This window comes from Erinaceus europaeus, chromosome 15 (assembly GCF_950295315.1).
Source record: "Erinaceus europaeus chromosome 15, mEriEur2.1, whole genome shotgun sequence".
Classification (NCBI taxonomy): Eukaryota; Metazoa; Chordata; class Mammalia; order Eulipotyphla; family Erinaceidae; genus Erinaceus; species Erinaceus europaeus.
The window spans coordinates 64,647,282-64,670,648 of NC_080176.1; the positions used below are offsets into that span (position 1 = coordinate 64,647,282).

The 23,367-nt window shown below is 42.2% G+C and overlaps 1 protein-coding gene and 1 non-coding gene across 2 annotated transcripts; one reads left to right on the plus strand and one right to left on the minus strand.

Moving 5' to 3' along the window:
• Positions 1-345: 345 nt before the first annotated feature.
• On the minus strand, positions 346-22,050 carry ACAA2 (acetyl-CoA acyltransferase 2). The gene is made up of 10 exons (XM_007515958.3): positions 21,900-22,050; positions 14,481-14,647; positions 12,136-12,264; positions 11,793-11,909; positions 10,179-10,326; positions 9,030-9,205; positions 8,040-8,169; positions 4,904-4,974; positions 1,368-1,522; positions 346-755 (listed from the first exon to the last, which is right to left on the minus strand). The coding sequence occupies exons 1-10, from the start codon at positions 21,913-21,915 to the stop codon at positions 671-673; spliced, it is 1,194 nt and encodes a 397-aa protein (XP_007516020.1). The 5' UTR covers positions 21,916-22,050; the 3' UTR covers positions 346-670.
• Positions 22,051-23,285: 1,235 nt separating this feature from the next.
• On the plus strand, positions 23,286-23,367 carry LOC132533262 (small Cajal body-specific RNA 18). Its single transcript, XR_009545157.1, has one exon. It is a non-coding gene; the product is annotated as a small Cajal body-specific RNA 18 (non-coding RNA).

Consider the following 23,367-nt stretch of genomic DNA (forward strand, 5'->3'; position numbering starts at 1 on the left):
ATACACTGTATGCTGTATTTTATTGCATAATGAATATATAGAGTGGCTAGGGAAATAGCTCAGCTGGTAGAACACAGACTTTTATGCTTGAGACTCCTGGCTTTGATCCTGGGAGTGGTGCTCTGGATTCTTTCATATGAAATAAGAAAAAAAAAGTATGCATGTATACAGAACAAGGTGGCCGGGGTGGGGGGTGGCATAGTGGATAAAGCATTGACTTCTCAAGCATGAACTTCCTAGTTCAATCCATGGTATCTACCACACATGCCACAGTGATATCTTAGCTTTCTCTCACTAATAAGTAAATCTTGAAAATAAGCAACAAAAAAATAGGACAAGATTAGCTGAGGTTAAGGCAATATTTATTCAGTTTCCTTGTAATCATTAAGGCATATGTGGTAGTTACATGGCAAGGACCCTGTTCCTTTTCAAGGCTTTCTATACTTGGGCTTTAGTTCAGACAAACACCATATTTGGAGCAAATCTGAGAGAATTTCTTCTAGCAGTCACTCCTATTCATGAACTGCCTCTTTGCCCCACCGTCCTTTGACTGAACTCAGTCACCTTCAGTGGCAGGGCTAGGCTGGTTTTGCAGCTGATCCGATGGTCCTGTTGACCATGGATGGGTCAAGCAGTACCGGTGGGTGTCAGCGGCTGCTGTGCTAGCTCCTCAGGCCATGCGCTCAATGACAATGGCGATGCCCTGGCCACCTCCAATGCAAGCCGACCCAACTGCGTATTTCCCACCTCGGCGCCTGAAAGAGAAAGCAGCGTCTGAAGCTGACAGGGAGAACAGTGGACAGAACCAGACAATCACACTCATAGTGATCATACGTTCTCCCTCAGCTCAACTTCTCAGTCTTTCCCCCATAATACTGGCTGAATAGTCACAATAAAAGGGTAGAAGTTAGATTTTTTTTTTTTTTTTTTTACTTTGCCTTGGAGTTCATCACTCTGGGTTGACTATTAGATCAAGAGGAAAGGGGGGGGGTCACATAGCACCACAGTTACCCCCCAGTGTAGTAGTAACCCCATATACCATACTGGGGGATCTAACCAGGGCTTCACACATGGTAAGTGGCTACCTTCCCACATGAGCTAGATCACAGTTCTCTCGGCATTTTGTTTTCTTACATAGTGTAATCTGCCTCCTATGCCACTGAATGCAAGTGCCACAGGAGGCAGGGCATCACTGGTTAGGGATCAACCCAGATGTAGTGAGCAGTAGGTCCACCCAAGTGAACACATGCAGCAGAGGTGTCCTTGAGGTTGGCTACAAAGTGGTGTCCAGGGGGATGGGCGGAGGAATAATGAACATCATTACGCATGTCTACAAAAGGCGGCAAGTCTGATATTCCTGCAGGTACCTTAACTCATGAACCAGGTGTGCAGTGATTCTGGATCCTGATGCTCCCAATGGGTGGCCCATAGCAATGGCTCCTCCATTCACATTGGTTTTACTTGGGTCAAGACCCAAAGTTCTCTCAACTGCCAGGTACTGGGAAGCAAAAGCTTCATTCACCTTAAAAAAAAAAAAAGTTACCAAAAATATTTATTCACAAAATAACTGCTAATTTTGCTGTTGTCCACGCCCTCATTTAAATACCCGTAGCTCAGGCCGGGGTCCACACGCCCGAAGCCCCCTGCTCTGGCCAGGCTCCTCTAGCCTGCAGGACGCCACTTTGCCATGCTCGTGGCCAGTCCTGGGCCTTGTGGGCCAGCGCAGAGCACTGAAACCACAGCAACATCTGGGGGTCTGGGAGGTGGCATGAGGGCCCAGAGCTCAATCCCTGGCCGCAAGTGTACCAGACTGAGGTCATCTTTTCTCTTGAATCTTTCTCAATAAAATTTAAAATAAATAAATACCCATAGCTAACTGGGGAGATGGTGCAAATGGCAGTACACTAGGCTTGCGTGTCTGAGGCCCCAGAGGTCTCCAGATTTAATCCTCTTCACCACTTAAATCAAAGCTGAGCAGTGCTCTGGTCTCACATTAAAATTATATATAAGGGGTAGGCAGCATAATGGTTATGCAAAGAAACCCTCATGCCTGAGACTCCAAAGTCCCAGGTTCAATCACTACCATCACCATAAGTCAGAGCTGAGTAGTGCTCTGGTTAAAAAGAATGTGTGTGTGTGTGTGTGTGTGTGTGTGTGTGTGTGTAAATGTATCACCATCTTGCAAGGTTATTTTAATCTATATTTGGTCATTCTTTCTAAAGATATTAGGTCTGAAAGGTACTTTAGGTCAAATGCAATCCTTGAAGAAAAGAAATCCTGAGTAATAGGAATGGGCCCCTGTAGAGGCAGTGAGTGGGCTACTGCAGAAAGCCCTCCGGTTCTGGAGCTAGATGTATGGTTCACATCCTGGCTGTATGCATGTCCTTTAAACTCTCAACACTCAAGTGACCTCAGTAGTAGAATGTGACTATAGTATCATCCTGAGTTCCTGTCGAGGGTAAATGAAATCAAAGGCACCGTCTATATGTACCTGACAGGCAGCTTGCACTCAGTGAATGGTTGCTGCTATTACTAGTACCCGTTGCCACTTGCCATACTTGTAAGAAGAATCTGGAGGACAACAAAGAATAAGCCTTGACAGCCAGATACCCAAGAGGAGTGTTTACTATGTGGCAGAACTAAAAAGTATGGTGTATTATACTCAGCAAGGCTGGCTAGAATTACCTTCAACTATATGGCACTGTTTCTTTTATCTGAGAGGAGGATAAAAGGAAAGACACTCAGAAGTAGTAATAGGTGTAGGTGTGACTTAGAAAATGAAGTGAAAAGAGAGACAGGCTGGGAGTGTGGATCAACCTGCCAACACCCATGTTCAGCAGGGAAGCAATCACAGAAGCCTGACTTTCCACCATCTGCACCCCATAATGACCCTGGGCCATACTCGCAGAGGGATAAAGAACAGGAGAGCTTTCAAAGGTGGGGTGGGGGATGGTGAGGGGTGTTGGTGGGATAGGGAGTTCTGGTGGAATTATACCCCTCTTATCCTATGGTCTAGTCAATATGTCCACTTTACAAATTAAAAAAAAAAAAAAGGAAGTGAAGGCAGGACCACAGGAAAAAAAATGGGCAAAAAAATATTGTGTTTAGATAGAAATAGATAGTTATAGATCCAAAGTCAATCCATATCTGTGACCTTGAGAGAAACACTGCAGTTTCTAATGGAGGGGACGAAGATACGGAACTCAGATGATGGGAACATTATGGAATTATACCATTATCTTACAATTTTGTAAATCAATACTAAATCAATAATAAAGTATATGGTACTATATTTTCACATGGCCTTCACTAGGGCATTTTTTTTTTTTCTTTTAGGTAAGAAACTGATTTTAGAAAAGTTAATTTTACAGAGTTGGAATTAAAATCCAGTCTTCTGTTCTTTCCTATTATAGTTTGTCCTCCCCAAGACAGTACATGATTTGTTTTTAGAGCCAGCATTATTTTACCATTTTAGAACTATTATTTTTAAACTATTATTTTTATGAGGAAAAAAAAAGAAACATATACTCTGGCACATAACGCTGGGACCCAAACCCTGGCTCTCATGCATGCCAAGTCCAGTGCCCACTCTCCAGCTACCTACCACTTTCCCACTTTCCATAGTTGCATCCAAGGAGGTACTAGGAGACCCCGGACAGATACATCAAAAACTAGATTTTTGAACATAGGGAAAACGATCTCAGGGTCACCAAAAGTGGCAAAGACCATCTTATCAGGGTGTTGAGAGCTATATCCTTGAATATTTGTACATCTATAAGTGATGAATTGCTTTGCTGATCTCAGATATTCCTGTAGTTTTAAGTGTGAAACCTAAAGTCAGGTATTTAGTGGGAGTAGATAGCAGAATGGTTATGCAAAAAGACTCTCATGCCTGAGGCTCCAATGTTCCAGGCTCAATCCCCCACACTTACATGAACCAGAACTGAGCAGTACTCTGGTAAAAATAAATAAAGTCAGATATTTAGTGGCACCTATTTAGTACTATAAATACGGTAACAGAGGCTCCTTTGAGGCTTTGCTCTGTGGTTGTCTGACAGTGGAAGAAGAATGGAAAGAGAGTGGAAGGAGCTTAAGGATAAATGATGTTTCCTGGGCAAGAGAGTCCTACCTAGGAAATCACCTGCCTAGAGTAAAAGGTCCCTTCTCCTCCATCAACTTTGTAAAGATTTCCTTGGTATAGTAGTTACTTGCCAATGCAAGTAGCATGAGCTCAATTACCTAAAATTTTCAAATACTTCAAAACACAGGAGATATACACTACATATTTAAGTGTTTTCTCCTTCACTTCTTTCTAAAAATGTGCTAGACACTTAAGATGACTGTTCTAAACTATCATTTAAAAAGAAAAAAGCCTTACCCTATCCATCAACTGAAGATTCCAATGCCAAAAGTTATGGTGGATTAAATTTGGGAGAGGGAAGTATCTTGGCTTGGGAGAAAGGCAAGGGACTACTTCTAGATTTTGCAGCAGACCCAGATTTTCTATTAAATCAATCATTTTATCTATTTTTTTTTCTTACCCTAGTTTATAAAATAGGGTCATGGTTGTTTCTTAGAAACCTCATATAAAATTCAACTCAACAAGTACATTATCAGTCCAACATATATAATGAGATCTAATTAAGTCTTAGGAAGTTTCTAGGAATTTATGCTTCGGCAAGAGAAATTAGTTGTTTTAATTATTCCAATATAAATCATTTTAATCACGTGAGGCGGAAGCATAAATAGAAAGCATGTAATGAAGACTGTTCTCATGTAGAAGCACAGCATCTGAAAAAGTTAACAGTACTGAAACAACGCAAGCCATACAATAGCAAAGTCAAGTTATTCAGGTCATAGGAGCTGGCAGCTGACTCATGCTGTAAAGAAGCAGAACACTCACCTCCACCAAGTCCATGTCCTTAAGACTCAGCCCTGTTTTCTTCAGTGCCCCAGTGATAGCAGAGACAGGACCTATGTAAGAACAAAAATCAACTCCATCTTTTTTAATGTACAATTTCCTTTTTTTTACTCAACAGGCAGATGAGAAAATGCTGTGACAATGATGAGTAGTCATAATCTTTCTACCTTGAGAGTGCACTATAACATAATGGGCCAGGAAAGAAACAGATGATAGCAAAAATGAGACTTAGATGAAAAGGTTTTATTTTTTTCTTTTTGTTTATTATTGAATAGAGACAGAAATTGAGGGGGAGATAGAGAGGGAGAGAGACAGAGAAACACCTGTAGCCCAGTGATACTTGTGAATCTTTCCCCCTGCAGGTGGGGATCAGGGGCTTGAACCCGGGTCCTTGTGCACTATAGTGTGTGCACTTAACCAGGTATGCTACAGCCTGGGAACCCCCAGCTTTTTTTTTTCTTTCTAATATATTCTTTAAAATAAATCTTTTATTTTTATTTATAATAGAGGTAGAGAGAAATTGAGATGGGGGAGATAGGGAGAGAGACAGAGAGACACTCGCAACACTGCTTTACTGTGTTCATGAAGCTCTCCCACTGCAACGTAGGGACTGGGGGCTTGAACCTGGATCCTTGTGTATTATATATGTGCTTAACCAGGTGTACCAATGCCTGACCCTAGATGATTTTTTTTTCACTAAAAAGGACTTCTGCTGGTAAAATAGCAAAAAGAGTGCTATGTAGCATTTTTAGGTCATACTTAACAACAAATAGCAAGGCAGACTGAGTGTTCTCTCAGGCTATAGGTCACACATTTCAAGCCCACTTTACTGCTCAGAAAGGCAACAAGTAACAGCATCTCCATATGGGTACAGCTGGACAGGAAGCTACGAGACACTTGAGGGAAAAGATACCTGAAGCAAGGAGGTACTTATAACCCAACAGTCTGTAGAGAATTTAAGTAAGACATAATCCTCACAGAAGAAATGCAAACCTACTTTATAAGACTTCTGAAACTTAAAGCTCTTAGATCTCTGATCAACAGCAATGACAGCTTAATACTAATAACAATACTTAATACTTAATCACAAGATTCTTATAAACTGACATTTCCCCCCAAAGTTTAAAAAAAAATCTGCCTCAAAAAGATTGTCTGCTTCTGTTTTTAGAGAGCTGAAATCATCATGAATGTATTGTTTTTTGTTTTAAATCTTTAAAAAAATATTTTAATGAGAGAGATAACAGAGATAAAGACCAAAGCACCATTCATTTCTGACTTATAATGGTGCTGGGGATTTTGAAACTGAGGCTTCAGAGCCTCCGACATGAAAGTCTTTTGTTTAACCACTGTGCTGTCTCCTCAGCTTGTCCATAAATGTTTTGAAAGGTATGTGGCTATGTTCTGTTGAATTCAAATAGTCAAATACCAAGTTTCATAAATGTGCCTAAAGTAAAATGAGAGATGTTTTTTCAAGAAAAGTGTAATATAATCTAAATATGAAACAATTAATTTTGTGGTTTTTCTTTTTCTTTTTAATCTTTATTAGAGACAGCCAGAAATGGGGAGGGAAGGGGGTGACAGAGAGGAAAAGACAGAGAGACACCTGCAGCTCTGCTTCACCACTTGTGAAGCTTTCCCCCAGCAGGTGGGAACTGGGGGCTTGAACCTGGGTCCTTGTGCACTGTAACATGTGCACTCAACCAGGTGCGCCAACACCCAGCTCAATTTTGTGGTTTTGTAATAATGTTCTTTGGACAAGTCTGTTGACTAGGTAAGGTCCTTCATTTAGTTCTTTATAAAGCATTACTTCTCAGTTGGCTGAGTAAATACAGAATCTAATTACATATTCTCTTTTTTAATTTTTAATTTTTTTCCCTTTTGTTGCCCTCGTTATTATTGTTGTTACTGCTGTCATTATTGTTGGATAGGACAGAGAAATACAGAAAGGAAGGGAAAGCAGAGAGGGGGAGCAAAAGATAGACACCTGCGGACCTACTTCACTGCTTGTGAAGCAACTCCCCTGCAGGTGGGGAGCTGGGGGCTTGAACTGGGATCCTTAGGCCACTCCTTGAGCTTCGTGCCATATGCGCTTAACCTGCTGCGCCACCGTTTGGCTCCTTCTCTTTTTTAAGATTTTTTTAAATAATTATTTTATTTCATTTGATAGGACAGAGGAAAATTGAGAGAGAAAAGGGAGATAGACAGAAAGACCAGCATCATTGTTTTACTGCTCATGAAGCTTCCCCTTGCACGTGAGGACTGGGGGCTTGAACCTGGGTCCTTATGCATGTACATACATGCACTCAGGTGGGTGCACCACTGCCTAGCCCCTCATTTCATCACATTGTCTTTTTTCTTTTTGTGAAGACGATAAGGATGGTCATTAGCAGAGCATCAGGTATATAATGCAGACAAGTAGCGTACAGGGGTCTCAGACACACAGAACTAAACTGCGGTCTAAGAGCCTGACTCCAGAGCTACTAAGCATAAGGCACTGTGCTCATATGAACTCTTGATTGTTAAGTCAGCTGTAACAATAGCTAAATCACCATTTGACTTATAATGAACTCTTCCCATTTTGTTTTTTAATGAGTATAGGAAAAAAACAACCAAACTAAACCAACCCAACGAACCAAACAAACAAACAAAAAAAATCTGTCTTTCCCTGGAGTCATTACTATTCTTTAAGTCAGGCTTTCTCTTTTTTTTTCTGGGTCTGTGGCAACTCTGGGGGGTTAAAAAGTATACTGTGTTGAGTAGTTGCATAATTGAGGAACAACTTTTTAGACAAACTGTATCCATTTTTTTTCTATTCACAGAATTATACTATTTAATCTCATAATACAACTGCTAAACAAGATAAGGTTGAAATTGCTATCTGGCAAGTATAGCCTTGAGGAAAAAAAGGTAATTCTTTCCCAATAGCAAAGTATTCTAGAAGGCAAACATCCAAACCCTGGCACTGAAGAAAGGCAAGATATGTTCTTTCCTTACTTAACTGTGTTCATGTGCCAAGTGTTACTGAAGTTAAATGGAGACATGACCTAAATCTGGCTACTGTTTCAGATGTCTGAAATAATGTTTGCTTCAGAACAGATTACATTCAGTGTAAACTTACCAATACCCATGATAGCGGGGTCACACCCAGACACAAAATGGCTCACAATTCTTGCCAGTGGTGTGAAATTATGTTTTTTTACAGCGTCTTCACTAGCTATGACCACAGCTCCCGCACCATCAGATACCCCCTAAAAAAAAAAAAAAAAAAAGAGCAGACAATTAGAGTGTAAAAGAATCCAGCTTGTTTTTTCCACCAGGATTATTGCTTGGGGCTTGGTGCCTATACAACAAAGTTTTTATACTAAAAACTGGCTATGAAAGTGTCTATGAGTATTTTGTATTGGAGAATCAGGAAGAGATCCTGACTTTCCTAGGCAGATGACCTTATCAATGCTTCTTGGAACCTCACCTCTCCAGAACCCTATCCCACTAGGGAAAGATATACTGGCTGGAGATATGAATCAACTTACCAACACCCATGTCCAGGGCAGAAGCAATTACAGAAGCTAGAACTCCCACCTTCTGCAACCCCAAAAGAACATTGGGATAGGGGAAGTAAACCAGAGGGCTCTGCACCCCCATTCCAGCAGGTTTGAAGTGTTTGTCACCAGGTGTCTTTTTATACTACCAGTCAAAGGGAAGCAAATCTGGAAAATATCAGAGGAAGCCAGGCACTGTTTCTCTTATCTGAGAGAGAAGAGGGAAAAAAGAAAAGACACCTGGAAGCAGTCATAGATGTAGGGGTGACTTAGAAAGTGAAGGCAGGACCATTGAAAAAATGAGGGGAAATAATACACACACACACACACACACACACACACACACACAGAGAGAGAGAGATACCGTTATAGGATCAGCTCCTATTGGTGACCATGGGAAATTACTGCAGTTTCCAGGGGATGGGGACACAGAACTCTGGTGGTGGGAACCGTATGGAATATACCCCTATTACCTTATAATTTTTTAAATCAGTATCAATCATTAATAAAAAAATTAATTAAAATACAAGAGTCAGAAAGAACTCTAGATAATCTGCAATGCCACCTACTGACGCATTCCCTGCAGTAACGGTCCCGTCTTTCTTGAACACTGGAGGGAGTTTAACTAACTCTTCCAGGGTTGTTTGAGGCCGAGGATGCTCATCCATTTGCATTGTCTGTTTCCCTTTCCTTGTCTTCACCTCAACTGGTGCCATCTCCTCAGTGAAGTAGCCAGCATCATTAGCTGAAATAGAAAGACTATTGTAAAACTGGGGGTGAAGGGGGACAAAATCAAGCACACCTTTCCATTTAATTTCTGGCCTGTGTCTTCCTCCTACTGTACTTTAACAGGCGCCTCTATTACTTATATCATTTACTTTGCCTATTGGAGGATTTCATAAACTGTCATCCATCTTGCAGATGCATTCTGCACCCTTTAAAAATCATAGTTTCCATTTATTCCCCCCCCCCCATACAATTCTTTTTAGTTCTCTGCTAGACTCATGGCAGAATTTGTCTATTAGTCACAGATTTACTGGCATTTCATGGATTTGATGCCTTTCTCAGACTGTTCTAGGTGAGAGAAGTAACACATAATACCAAGGTGTACCTATAGTCAATAATAATGTCAGCTATTGACTTAAAAGTTTATCTCCATCAGCAGGGAATCTATGATAAATATTAGGCCAGGTAGCTTGAGGAAATCTCTAGAGAAGTTATTGATACAGCTCCAAGTGAAACGACTCACCTGCTTCTACTTACTGGAAATTGGCTACAATCTCAAGTTTCAAAAAGAGAAAAAGGCAGGAACCTTACCACCTTCATTTAGTATCACTTTGTAGCAGGCTAGATACTTCCCTTACTTATTTTCACAAGAGTTTTATGAAGTAGGAAAAAGCAGATCTTAATCTGATATTAGAAAGAAATAATTCTCTATTTTATAACTTCTCAGTGAAGAAAAATGACTGAAGTGCAATAACATCAGGTAAAAAGTGAGAAACAGAACCGATAACTGTTGCTCTCTAGATCTTGATCTCTAGACCTTAACGTGTACAATAAACATGACGGGATCTCTCTCCCTCTCTGTCCTCCCCTCTATAAAAAGTAGTTTAAACAATGTCAAAAAAATTTTAACTAATATTGTGCCACTATAATCTGAAGTGATAAAATCTTCCCTACAGTTTTATTCTATAGATGTAAGGTCCAATCTCACTGACCAGTTTTCCACCTCTGCTGTGACTGCAGTGCATATTTGTCACAGTCTTCTCTGGTTATTTTGTTTTTCACAGCAAGGTTCTCTGCAGTAATTCCCATGGGGAGCTGGATATGCTGATCTGTTAATCCAGCCCACAAAGTGTCTTCCATCTATTCAAAGACATTAATAATGTGATTTGTTAAGCAGACCTTTTAAAAGTAATAAGCTACAATTTCTTGAAGTTCAGTGATTAACAATTTCAGGAAATGAAAGTAAAATTTGACTTTTCTGATGAGTATTTATACTATTACTGCTACTCATACTGATTTTTAGGACTTGAGAATATCCAACACCATAATAAAATGCACACATTGTCCTTTCTTTCTAAATCTAGGATTTTAAAAAGAGCCAGCAGTGTTAGCTGTGCAGGGTAAGAACACAGAAAACTATCCTACAAGCAAAACTTAACCCCTTAAGTTGACGTTTCTGTAAGGACGCCAAATACTGAGTCCTCAGGCAGCTTCCCTGGCACCACGCTGGCAGGTTAGTTAGCGGTCTTTAGGAAGGAGTAGATCTGTGCTCCTGTTTTCATCCTATGCCCTCAGCAAGAGGAGTGGCTGCTTCTCTCAGGTACCATGAAGTTGAAAAGAACCTGGGACAGACTTTAGCAACAAAAAACTATTACCCAACTAATATCTGGTATGAAGTCCCATCTCTTTTTCTTTCTTTTTTCTTTAGCATCACCAGGGCTTCACTGCTCTGGGCAAACTTTTCCAAATACAAACAGACACACACAAAGAGGTAAAATACCACAGCCCTGCCCTAAAATCTTCTTCACTGTGGTGGGGGCCAGACCAGAACTGGAGCCATGTGTGTCACCAAGCAGGTGCACAGTCCCTTCTCCTTCTCTTAGACTGTTTCACCAACCTTTGAGACACTGGCCTGTCTTTCTAAAGGTTTTCTCAACTATCTGTCGTATCTAAAATACAGTCTCATATTTGTGTAGACCTTAATAATTTCAACTTTCAAAAAGGCCAGGTAAGAAACAGAGTGAACAGCATAAGTCACTCGCTACGATTAAAGGGCGTTAAAAGTATAAACTGCTGTTTAGTTTGAGAGAGAAAGCAGATCAGATACTCATTATCCTGCCATTTTCATGTTGTAGCGCTCAGGCATAAAGATCCATTTTGTCTGACTGATTTGGGACAATATAATCTATATGCAAGAAGGATGTTTCCTGCGATGAATAAATACATTCAGCGGAGATTGCTCCAGAAATTAAGACTTTCACAAATCAGGGTGATGATCTAGTTAGCTGGTTTGCTAATTATTCAGTGGAGAGATTGAGTCAACCTTTGACCTTAATTTGTTTCTCCCCTTTCTCTATTTCTGAGCTAATTTTAACATGGGGAGAAGAGTCCTAAGATAGTCTAATTTTATGAGTTAAAATGTCAAAACCAATAAACACAATAGAGTTTTGAAAGAGTATATAAATTTCAACCCATATCCAAACATCTTGTCAATCTCCTATTAACAAAATTGGTTTTTAAAATTTAGTTTTCTGTCTCCTAAAATGATGCAATTAAACCTATTAACAGAGTAGCATGAGAAGTAATGTAATGTTAATGGCTCCAACCTTGAGATCTACTCCAAATTTGGTACCAAAGCGCACGTTCCTGACACAGTAGGGAGCCTGGCTCATACTTTCAGTTCCTCCACACAAGACGACTTCAGCATCTTTTACACAGATTTCCTATTAAAAACAAATGAATAGTAACAGCAAAAAAATGCTTTTACTGTGACAGGACAAAATTAAAAGTTTACATTAAGTAGTAAGCCAATAACCTAATAATTTATCCTCGCTTACAGTGTCTCAAAAGAAATTACTCTTAAAGGGATTGTAAAGCAAGCACTACAATATCCATTCCCACTTGTAGTAATTACTAACATTTTCAGAGAACTAAAAATGTTGTCCACACCTGACATCCACTGATGATGGACTGAAAGCCAGAGCCACAGAGTCTGTTAAGAGTGAGAGCTGGGTTCTCTATGGGGACTCCTACACGCAAACCAACGTGCCTCGCCAAGTATGCAGCATCTGAAGAACTCTGGAGCAGAGAGGGTAAATGATACCTTCCATTAGTGTAGGAATTAAAGACAAGACAGATGAAAATGTTAGCAACTTATTAAAAAATATAGACAGTTGGATCATAGGATACAGAGTATATAGGTATTAGCATAGCCTGCAAAATTCGACTGTACTTATGATGTGAATCAAAACTATAATTTGGTCAATAGGTTTTTAAAGGCACTAGAGCATGAGATAACTCTTTACGACTCAATAAGGCAGACTTTTTTATTTTAATAATTAGAGCTATTTAAAAAATGGAATAGTCTATCTCAAAGCAGTAATGTTCCTTAATAGAATCAATTTTCAAGGCTTTGGCTCTTCACCTTGGCTGCACACAAGAATAATCAGAAAGCTTAGTTAACTTGGGGATTTTAAAGAGCCTTTCCACATCAGTCAAAAGAGAAAGGCTGGTGGCAAGGGCATAGGTGTCAATAAATTTTATTATTGTTTTAAACCACTTGGGTACTTCTAATGGAAAACTGAGGCTGAGACCTGCTGACCTAGCAAGGGAGAGAGATGCACAACTAGACATAAGAATAAGTGGAAAAACTAGACCACTGTGTCCCAAAATTTAAATGTTCAACAGGACATCTTGTCAAACCATGGATTCTCCATCAAGGATTCAAGTCTCAGTAAGGACTTTCCAATGTGCAATTCTAACCATTTGTCTGGCTATGTCAGTGTTGCTGGTTCAAGGATTATACTATGGCTAGAATGGATGAAATATTTAAAAAGAACAAAAAGTTTGTGTACTTATTTGTTGGCTAGAGATAGAGATAAAGAGGGAAGTGTTGGTATCTTCTAATTCTGCTTTTAAAAACCCCTTCTGTTTCATTTGGTTTAAATCCCCCCTGCTTAACATTGCATTCTATTTACATAACCACTGTATTCTATTTACATAACCACTGCTGTCTATTTACATAAATCACTTTTACATTTACATAAAGCACCACCTTCCCTCCAGGGCACTGGTGGTTTAGTGGTAGAATTCTCACCTGCTCCACCCCCTCTCCTTGTCACACCCTGATCCTCTCCTTGTCACACCCTGATTTTCACCAGTCACTTTTCTCTCCACCCTCTCTGCGTCACATCCTGTTCACACCCTACTTGGGAAGTATATATAAAGACAACATTGTTCGTTTTAGTTAGTTGTTAGTTTAGCTTAGCTTGGTACAGATTGTGCTGCGTCCTGCATGAATAAAGAGATACTGCGTACAACCCAGCCATGAGTCCCGGGTCGTCTGTTACCCACTCGTGAAGCTGGCCCGGCGAAAACAACAGGAAGAGGGAAGTTGTGGGGGAGAAAGAGCAGCACTACTTCACCAATAGAGAAGCTTCCCCCCTGCAGATAGGGGTTGGGGACTTTCCTTATAGAAAGAATCAATTAACTCCAAATAACTATGGGAATTAACCTACTTAAAAAGCAGTGAAATGGGGCGGGTGAAACAGCTCACTTAGCATGCTGCTTTGCCGTGTGCATGACTCAGGTTCAAGTCTGGCCTCCACCACACTGAAGGAAGCTTCAGTGCTGTGGTCTCTTTTACCCTCTTTCTGCATTTGTATATATATCCTTGCCATATATATATATATATATATATGTATCCCAGGTTGGTGGTTTCCAGAATATATGTTGCTTTAAATTAGATTGGGTTGTTGGAAAAGTCATGACACATTTTTTACATAGAAAAATGTCAGTACAATATGACTTCTCTGACAACCTAATAAATGCTGGAGCTGAATGGTGGTGCACCTGGTTGAGTGCATCTGTTGCTATGAGCAAGGACCTGGGTTGAGTCCCCTGCACCCCACCTGCGGTGGTGGTGATGCTGGGGAGTAACAGACCTTCACAAATTATGAAGCTGGTTTGTCCCTCTCTCTCTCCTTCCCCTCTCAGTTTCTCTCTCCTATAAAGAAAAGGAGGAGGAGGAGGAGGCAGGAGGAAGAGGAGGAATGAAAATACGGCTTATCGGAGCAATGGATTCATCATGCTAGCACTGAGTCCTAACAATAACCCTGGTGAAAAAAAAATTATACACACACACATATATCCAGCCATTGCTTCTACAGTCAGAGGACTACATAATTATTAACTACTTTATAATTCTAACATGTTAAAACAATTTTTTTAGAAACTGACATTAAAAACAAATAGCAAAAGGTGTGAACACACCACACCCCTTTTGCCCTACCAACCTGCATGACATTGCCCATGATGACACTGTCTATAGTTTCAGGCGAGATCTTGCCAGCAGCCAAGGCAGCCCGGGCAGCAAATTCATTCAGGTCAGTGGCTGTGAAGTCTTTGAGGAAACCTCCATAAGTCCCAAAGGGTGTTCGCTTAGCAGCAACGATGAATACACCTATAGCCAGGACAAGTTTGTGATCAGTTACACCTCAGTCATTGTCCATAATATGCTTTAAACAATTGCACTGTGAAACCTTATTATACAAAGTACAATTTTGTTTTTTAATTTCAGTGTGGTGCAAGAGATCAAGCCAAGTGTCCCATGTATGTGTTGTCCTGCTGAGCCACCTCCACGGCCCATAAAGTACAATTTTCAATTCAGTAACTGAAAGCCTTTGTCATGTCACACACAGAATGGGTCACACTCACAGAAACATAATTTTTTATTATTGCACCAGGGTTATCACTGGGTCTCGGTGCCTGCACGATAAATCATCGCTCTTGATGGCAAGTCTTTTTGCTTTCTTTGTTAGTAGAGACAGAAATTGAGAGGGATGGGGAAGCTAGGGAGAAAGACAAACACAGCACTGCTGCATTACTCCCCCTGCTGCAGGTGGGGAACAGGGGCTTGAACCCAGGTCCTTGGACATGGTACTGTGTATGTTCTAGAGGGTGCCCTGGCTCCTACAGAAACAATTTTTTTTTAATTCCTTTATTGGGGGATTAATGCTTTACAGTTGACAGTTGACAGTAAAATACAATAGTTTGTACATGCATAACATTTCCCAGTTTTCCACATAATACAACCCCCACTAGGTCCTCCTCTGCCATCATGTTTCAGGACCTGAACCCTCCCTCGACCCCACCCCACCCCAGAGTCTTTTACTTTGGTGCCGTACACCAACTCTAGTCTAAGGTCTGCTTAGTGATTTTTCTTCTCATCTTGTTTTTTAACTTCTACCTATGAATGAGATTATCCCATATTTATCCTCTACAGAACCAGTCTTAAGAGTTCTCAGTTCAATCAATATCAATATGTAGGCACGTAGAAACATACTTATGCCTCCATATGAAGTCTTTCTGGTTAGACAAAATCCTTGTCTCTTACAGATTTACAATGCTAATAGCATTTGTTTAAAATTGAAATGTTTGCTTTTGTGTTATTTGCCTAGTCTGAGAACCAAAGAATTTCCCACCTAGAAGGGGTCTTATGGTTGTTTGAGACAGAACATTCACCCTGTAAAAAGTTTTTACTGAAGATTCCCAACAGTGGTCTGGGAGATGGTGCAGTGGATAAATCATTGGACTTTCAAGCCTAAGGTCTGGAGTTCAATTCCTGGCAGCACATGTACCAGAGTGATAATCTGGTTCTTACTCTTTCTTCTCCTACCTTTCTCATTAATAAATCAATAAAAATCTTTTTAAAAAAATTCCCAACAAAAAAAACCCTCTAACTTCTGCTAGAAAACTTTCAGTGAGAAAACATATTCCATTTTGTGAAAACATATTCCATTTTTGTGCCTACAAGTAGAACATATAATTATCTTTTCTGATACTGAGCTGGCTAGGTTCATCATGTCTTCTACCCATCAGTTCTAGTACTAGCCAAATTGATACTCTGAAGTCAAACATATACTCTAGACTATATGCTTAAATTAGTTATTTTTATTTTATTTTGCCACCTGGGTTTGGTGCTTGTACAATGATCCCACTTATCCTAGTGGACATTTTTCTTTTCTTTTTTCTGATAGAAACAGAAGTAGAGGGCAGGGGTAGATAGCATACTGATTATGCAAAGAGAATATCATGCCTGAGGCTCCAAAGTCTCAGGTTCAATACCCACCACCACCACCACCACCATAAGCCAGAGCTGAGCAGTGCTCTGGTCAAAAGAAAAAAAAGAGGGAGATAACTGCAGCACTGTTGACCCCTCATGAAGCTTGCCCTCCTGCAGGTGAGGTGCTTGAATTATTTATAGAAGTTATTTGTTTCTGGAGTCATTAGATGACTCAAAAAATTCAAATAAAGATTAGGATGAGCTATCACTTCACTTCTATGAGAATTTCATACACCAGAAAGGATACAAACAACAAATGCTGGAGAGATTTTTTTTTGGGAGGGAGTGGCAAGTAAAGGAACCCTCCTGCCTGATGTAGATAAGTTTGGAGAACTCAGAAGGCTAGAAGTGGACCTACCCTATGACCCTACAATTCCTCTCCTGGGGATATATCCTAAGGAGTCAAACACACTCCTCTAAAAAGATCTGTGTACACCTATGTTGGGCATTACACCAGCTACCCCCCTACTCCATGCTGCATTGCTTGATGCTGTGGTTTATTTACATAATCAGTTTTGCCTGAGACCCACCCTGCCTATAGGGTACTGGTTTAATCCCCACTGGTTAGATGGAAGCTTGCTACCTTCCGCGCTTTTTCCCTCTCCGACCCCCTCTCCTAGCCATTTCCTTTTCCGACCTACCACTTCTGTCTCAGAAGATATAAAAGGCAGTTTTTTTTTCTGATCAATAAAAGCATTGCACTGCGTTCCTGCTCAGCCACGAGAGTCCCTGGTTCCTCTCCCACGTTGCTGAGTAAGCAGCAGCCTAGGTTGGCTCCGGTAGAGATCACTCCAACCCAAAGAGCATGTGCCCGGGAAGAAACACTCTCAGGCTAGCCCAGCACACCTATGTTCATAGCAACACAATTCATATAGCCAAAACCTGCAAGCAATCTAGGTAAGTGTCCAACCATAGATGAGTGGCTAAGAAAATTGTGGCCTATATACACAATGAACACTCAGCTATTAAGCATGATGAATTCACCTTCTTCACCTGATCTTGGATGGAGCCTGAAAGAATCTTGTTAAGTGAGATAAGCCAGAAAGAGAAGGATGAATATGGAATGAGCTCACTCACAGACAGACGTTGAGAAATAAAACAGAAGGGGAAACACAAAGCAGAACTTGGACTTGGTTTGGTTTACTGCACCAAAGTAAAGGACATGGGCTAGGGGTGAGAAATATTTTGCAGAAAACTTAAGAATTTTTACACATATGCCATCAACCCAATTTACTGTAAACTATTAATTTCCTCCTCCTGTAAAAAAAAAAATCAAATAATTTTAACTGTTGGGATAAAATGGACAAACAGGTCACCTGTTTCCATGGGTCGACACTCCACTATCTGGAGTTAGCTAACCTGTAATCTTGTCCAGACCTAGTGGCTCTTTTCCCAAGCAAATAAAAAAGCATTCTATCAACTCTTTAGACATGAATTCTAAAGACTTTTCAGTTTGCTAATTATAATGTGTCAGTGTATAATAAGAGTGTCCTGAATTTAGCCTAGCCTCAAAGAATATGAGGGATTACCTACACATCCATTAAAGCAAAACAAAACAAATTTGCAGTATTCAACTAATGAATCTGCATAAATAAATAAAAATTGCCTCTTGCCAGGGCATTCTATTGCCACCTGTCCCCTGTAACTGTTAGGATTATACAAGTCTACAATGGCTCTGACTCGGATATGAATGGTACCCACTGGAGTCTTATGGTGTAGAAAATGCAGTGTAGTTACAGAAGTTTCACAAACTAACATTAGGTGCTCACCAAGTAGTAGATATTTTATGATTTTTCAATCTCTCTAAACTTCCTAACAAACAAGTCTATAAGAATAATGTTTTATTTAGCATGTGATAAACTTCATGCCTGGAGCTTTTATACCCTACAAAACATTCTGAACAAACATTTCCACACCCTGTCAAGAAACTATTAACTATGAGATTTATTTCTTTACTTTTTTTTTTTTCCTTTTTTTTTTTTTTCCAGAGCTCTGCTTAGCTCTGGCTTATAGTGGTGCCACACTATTTTCCTCAGTCCTGCAGGATTTAATATGAATTATGAATTTACTGGCCTAAAATTGAGAGCATTCTAACATGATACCACCATTAGTATCTAAATACAGTACTGTCTATATTAGTGATCTTTTTATGAAGCAAACTAAGCTTATCTTAAAATAGTCATGGTCTTTCTTTTCATTTCCAACTTTGAGATATTCATACAGTCTAAAAGAATGTTAGGTACAGCACATTGTAATACAGAATAGATCCAGTCTTTTCTTTAAAAAAGATAAAAAATGTACTTATTTCCATGAAAGATGTTGATCTGGTCTCATTCACTCTTGCTCCCCCACCCCACCCCCTCTGAAGGTGTAATAATAATATTTTATATATGCAACAACTGGGATAGAACCAGGTACTTCAGGCATGCGTGTGAGTTGTACTCACAGCTATACAACTGAGCTGTTTGCCCAGCTGCTCCAATCAAATTAAATCTTGAGATATTAACAAAAGGCCATAAATACTAGATGGACACATTACAAATTTATCACTCTACATCATTTTATGTCACTGTCTTCTAACTCCTTACAAATGTCCTCTGATCATTAATAGTCTCAGCCTCTAATAACCAGTGCTAACAGAAATAAGATACCTGTAAAACAACACATGTGAAAAAATAAAGACAACTGTTCACTTAGCTCACCTTTGGCCTACTTGAGCTCCCAGGCTGTACAGATAAAACAGCTTGAGGAGTGCTAACAGTGAACTCATACAATAATTTTGAATAGGGGAATACTATTAAAAATATTTTAAAATGGGAGTCAGGCGGTAGTGCAGTTGGTTAAGCACATGTGGCGCGCAGCGCAAGGACTGGCTTAAGGCCTAAGGACCTGGGTTCGAGCCCCCTGCAGGGGAGTCGCTTCACAGGCTGTGAAGCAGGTCTGCGGGGGTCTTTCTCTCCCCCTCTCTGTCTTCCCCTCCTTGCTCCATTCTCTCTGTCCTATCCAACGATGATATCAATAACAACAATAACTACAACAACAATAAAAAAACAACAAGAGCAACAAAAGGGAAAATAAATAAATTTTTAAAAAAAATTTAAATAACCTAACCTTTGCAGATAGGAAGAACAGACAATATAATATATATTTTTTGTAACATCAAAAACTGGATACAAGAATTACTTGACTTGGCCTGATGTCAATTTTATGTGGATATTGAAAGAACTAAAATGCAACTAAAATCCTTTACCACTGAGTTTTGTTTGTCTCAAAAGACTGAAAATTCTGAAGCGCAAGATTTATTTGAGGTGGTGCAGAGAATAAAGCATTGGCCCCTAAAGCATAAGGTCCTGAGTTCGATCCTTGGCAGCACATGTACCAGAGTGATGTCTGGTTCTTGCTCTCTCCTATCTTTCTCATTAATTAATAAATAAAATCTTTATTAAAAAGTACTTATTTATACCAGAGCACTGCTCAGCTCTGGTTTATGGTGGTGCAAGGGATAGAAACTTGGTAACTTTGAACCCCAGTCACGAGAGTCTGTTTGCATAACCATGAAACTATTAAACTGTCTTTCCTCACCCAAACTCAAGATTTCTAAAGACAACTAAAAGTCATTAATCCAGACCCCACCACAGTTACAATGCCTAAGGCCAGGAGAGGTGTATTGACACACACACACACACTCTCTCTCTCTCTCTCTCTTTCTCTCTTTCTGTCTCTCATTTGTGTACTAGTGAGAACATGCTGGGCAAGGTGGACAGACAGCTGCTGCAGTCTGCACTCAGTCCAGTTTCAAAATGAACTTGTCAGCCCACCCTCCCTGCCTGGACCCAAGGACATACAAAAGGGCTCCCCACAAAATTAAGGGGCAGTTAAGAGAACTAGTAATGGAACTTTCTTACCATGTTCTGGCATGGGTGGTTCTTGTCTCTTTTTAAAAAATCAAAATTCCATTAACAGTTACCATCTGTTATTCACATAACTTTTGTTAATAAACCTTAGGGTTAGCAGATGGAGACTTGTCTCAAGTGGCCTCCCCCAGGGCTCTGTTCTGGCTCCTACGCTATTTAATATTTACATCAATGACCTCCCAGAAACTTCTTCAAGGAAGTTCATCTACGCCGATGACATCTGCTGTGCAACTCAGGCATCCAAGTTCGACATCCTCGAGGAAACACTCACGAAAGACATGTCTCTGATATCTGATTACTGTAAAAAATGGCAACTAATCCCTAGCACTGCAAAAACGGTATCATCTGTTTTCCATCTACACCATGCCTCGGCCTCGCATGAGCTTGATGATACGAGAATCCGGCATGAAGCCCAGCCAGTCTATCTTGGCGTTACTCTCGATCGCACCCTGTCATTTCACGAACATCTCATAAAAACTGCAGCAAAGGTGGGCGCGAGGAATCACATCATTGCAAGACTGGCCAGCTCCTCATGGGGCGCGAGCGCTTCCACACTACGATCATCATCTCTGGCATTATGCTATTCCACTGCAGAATACTGTGCCCCAGTATGGTTCCGTAGCCCCATGTCCACTTGGTCGATTCCAAATTATATTCCTCCATGAGGATAATTTCTGGAACCATCCGTTCCACCCCGGTTCCATGGCTGCCAGTTCTTAGCAACATCGCCCAGCCAGATATTCGTCGGGATGCGGCATCATCTAAGTTCATTTCCCACGTCTACGCTCGACCGGACCTGCCAATATACACGGATATCTTCGCCCACCCTGTCCAACGCTTGACGTCTCGTCACCCAATCTGGTCCCCTACGCCTACACTGAACTTCTCTCTTCCAGACTCTTGGAAACAGAGTTGGCAGTCAGCTGAGGTCAAGAACAAACACCTCATCACAGACCCCTGCAAGCGTCAACCCGGCTTTGACCTAGCACGTTATGATTGGGCCCTCCTCAATCGCTATCAAACAGGCCATGGCCGGTGCGCCGCTATGTTCCATCGCTGGGGGGCCAGAGACGACCCGAACTGCCCCTGCGGCTCCAGACAGACGATGACCCACATAGTCAACGACTGCCACCTCTCCAGATTCAAAGGAGGTCTCGAAACTTTACATCAGGCTCCACCTGACGCTGTTGACTGGCTACGGAAGAAGGGCAAACGCTAGAAGAAGAAGGGTTTGTGTCCTCAAGGACTGCGTTTTCCCAGATTCGCCCAAAGTTTAAAAGAATAGGAAGGGAAAAGGGAATGAAGCTTTTCGGAAAACGCCACAAGACTTTCTGGGGTAGCAGGCAGGTCACTTGGACAGAAATTCCCTGGGGATCTTAAAAGCTCCCCAGCCATCTATCACCCCGCTGCACCCCACGTCAACTCCGCCCCGGGCCGCCAAGCACTTCTGGGCCACCCAGTTCTCACAGGAGTTGACCTCGACCTCGGTGGGTGACTCTTGCAGAAGGGAAGCCACCTCCAAGGTCAAAGACAAGCAAATCGCTTGCGGTGCTCTCTCCCCATTGGACACGACCCCGCCATCACTGTCCTGGTGCTCTCTCCCAACACAAACCTCCCGAGTCCCTGTCGACGCTCAGGCCTGAGGACTAGACCGCAGGGGCGCGGCGAGCGCTCACCTCGGAGCAGGGCCATGGCGGCGGCGGCGGCAGAGGCAGCAGACACAGCACGGAGGGCCACCGCCTCTGACCGAGCCACCCCCGCGCGCCTTAACCTCAAGCCCGGAGGCGGCGCCCGCGAGGCCACGCCCCTCCCGCCCCCGCTTCCGGCCAGCTCCCCAGGCTGGGGTCAGGGTCCTTCTCCATTTGCTGTCATTCTTCCGCCGTCCCCTGGGTAGCAAAGGCGACCCAGTTTTTTTGGTTTTTGTTTTTGGCCTCCAGGGTTATTTGCTGGGGCTCGATGCCTGCACCACGAATTCACTGCTCCTGGAGACTATTTCTTTCCTCTTTTGTTGCCCCCCCTTTTTTTTTATCGTTGCGGTTATTATTATTGTTGTTGCTGTCATTGGATAGGACAGAGAGAAATGGAGAGAGGAGGGGAAGACAGGGGGAGAGAAAGACAGACACCTGCACACCTGCTTCACAGATTGTGAAGCGATTCCCCTGCGGGTGGGGAACCTGGGTCCTTACGCCGGTCCTTGCGCTTCGCGCTTAACCCGCTGCGCTGCCGCCGGGCGCCCCAGTTTGCCGGGCAGACCCATGTCCGCCGTGAGCAGAACTCCCTCACACTTTATTTCTAAAGACTCTCATCTCTCGGTTTCTTAGTTGAAAGAATGATTCCCGGAGCCAGGCGGTGGCGCACACATATTAAGTGCACGTGTCACCACTCATAAGGACACGGGTACAAGCCCGGCTCCCACCCGCAGGCGGAAGGCTTCAAGAGCCGTGAGCCAGGGCTGCAGGTCTCCTTTTCACTCTCCCCTCTCAATTTCTCTTGTCCTATCAAATAATAATGGCTCCGGCTGACGCGAGCCTCAGTATCCAGTCCTTGACCACTAATGAGCACCTTCCCCCAAGCAACAGGTAGGTAATCAAGGAGACCCTTCTGCCCCGCCACAAAAGGCTGTTGCGACCCTTAAAAGGCGTTTCCGGTCGCCACATTGAAGGGGGGGGGGGAGCGAGGAGGCCCGGAAGTCGGGTGGGCGGGGCCCGCTGGATGGCGCGACGGGATTGGCTGAGGCGCTGTGTAGGCGTCGGAGAGTGCGACTTCGCGGATGTAGAGAAAGGGTGGCCGCCTGAGCAGGGGCTGCGGGGCGCGGGCTGGGGTGGGCAGGTCGTGAGGGTGACTGGGGCAAGTGGGCGGGTGGCAGATGTGGTAGAACCGGGAGAGCCCGGCCCCCAGTCAGGGCCTCGGATGAGCTTGCGGTATTTTCCTTATATGATCAGGCTTCATTGCTGGCCTGAGAGGATTATGAACAGTGTGCAGCGAGCAGGGCCCGGGGGCAGGAGAGGGAGGGCAGCCGCTAGGTTAGAGGTCGGGCGCCTCGCCGCCCTGCCTGTGAGCCCTGGTCGATGATGACTAGACCACTGCGCAATCTGAGTTCTGGGAACCAGGTGATGGAGTGTGTCCTGAGGACAGCTGAGACCG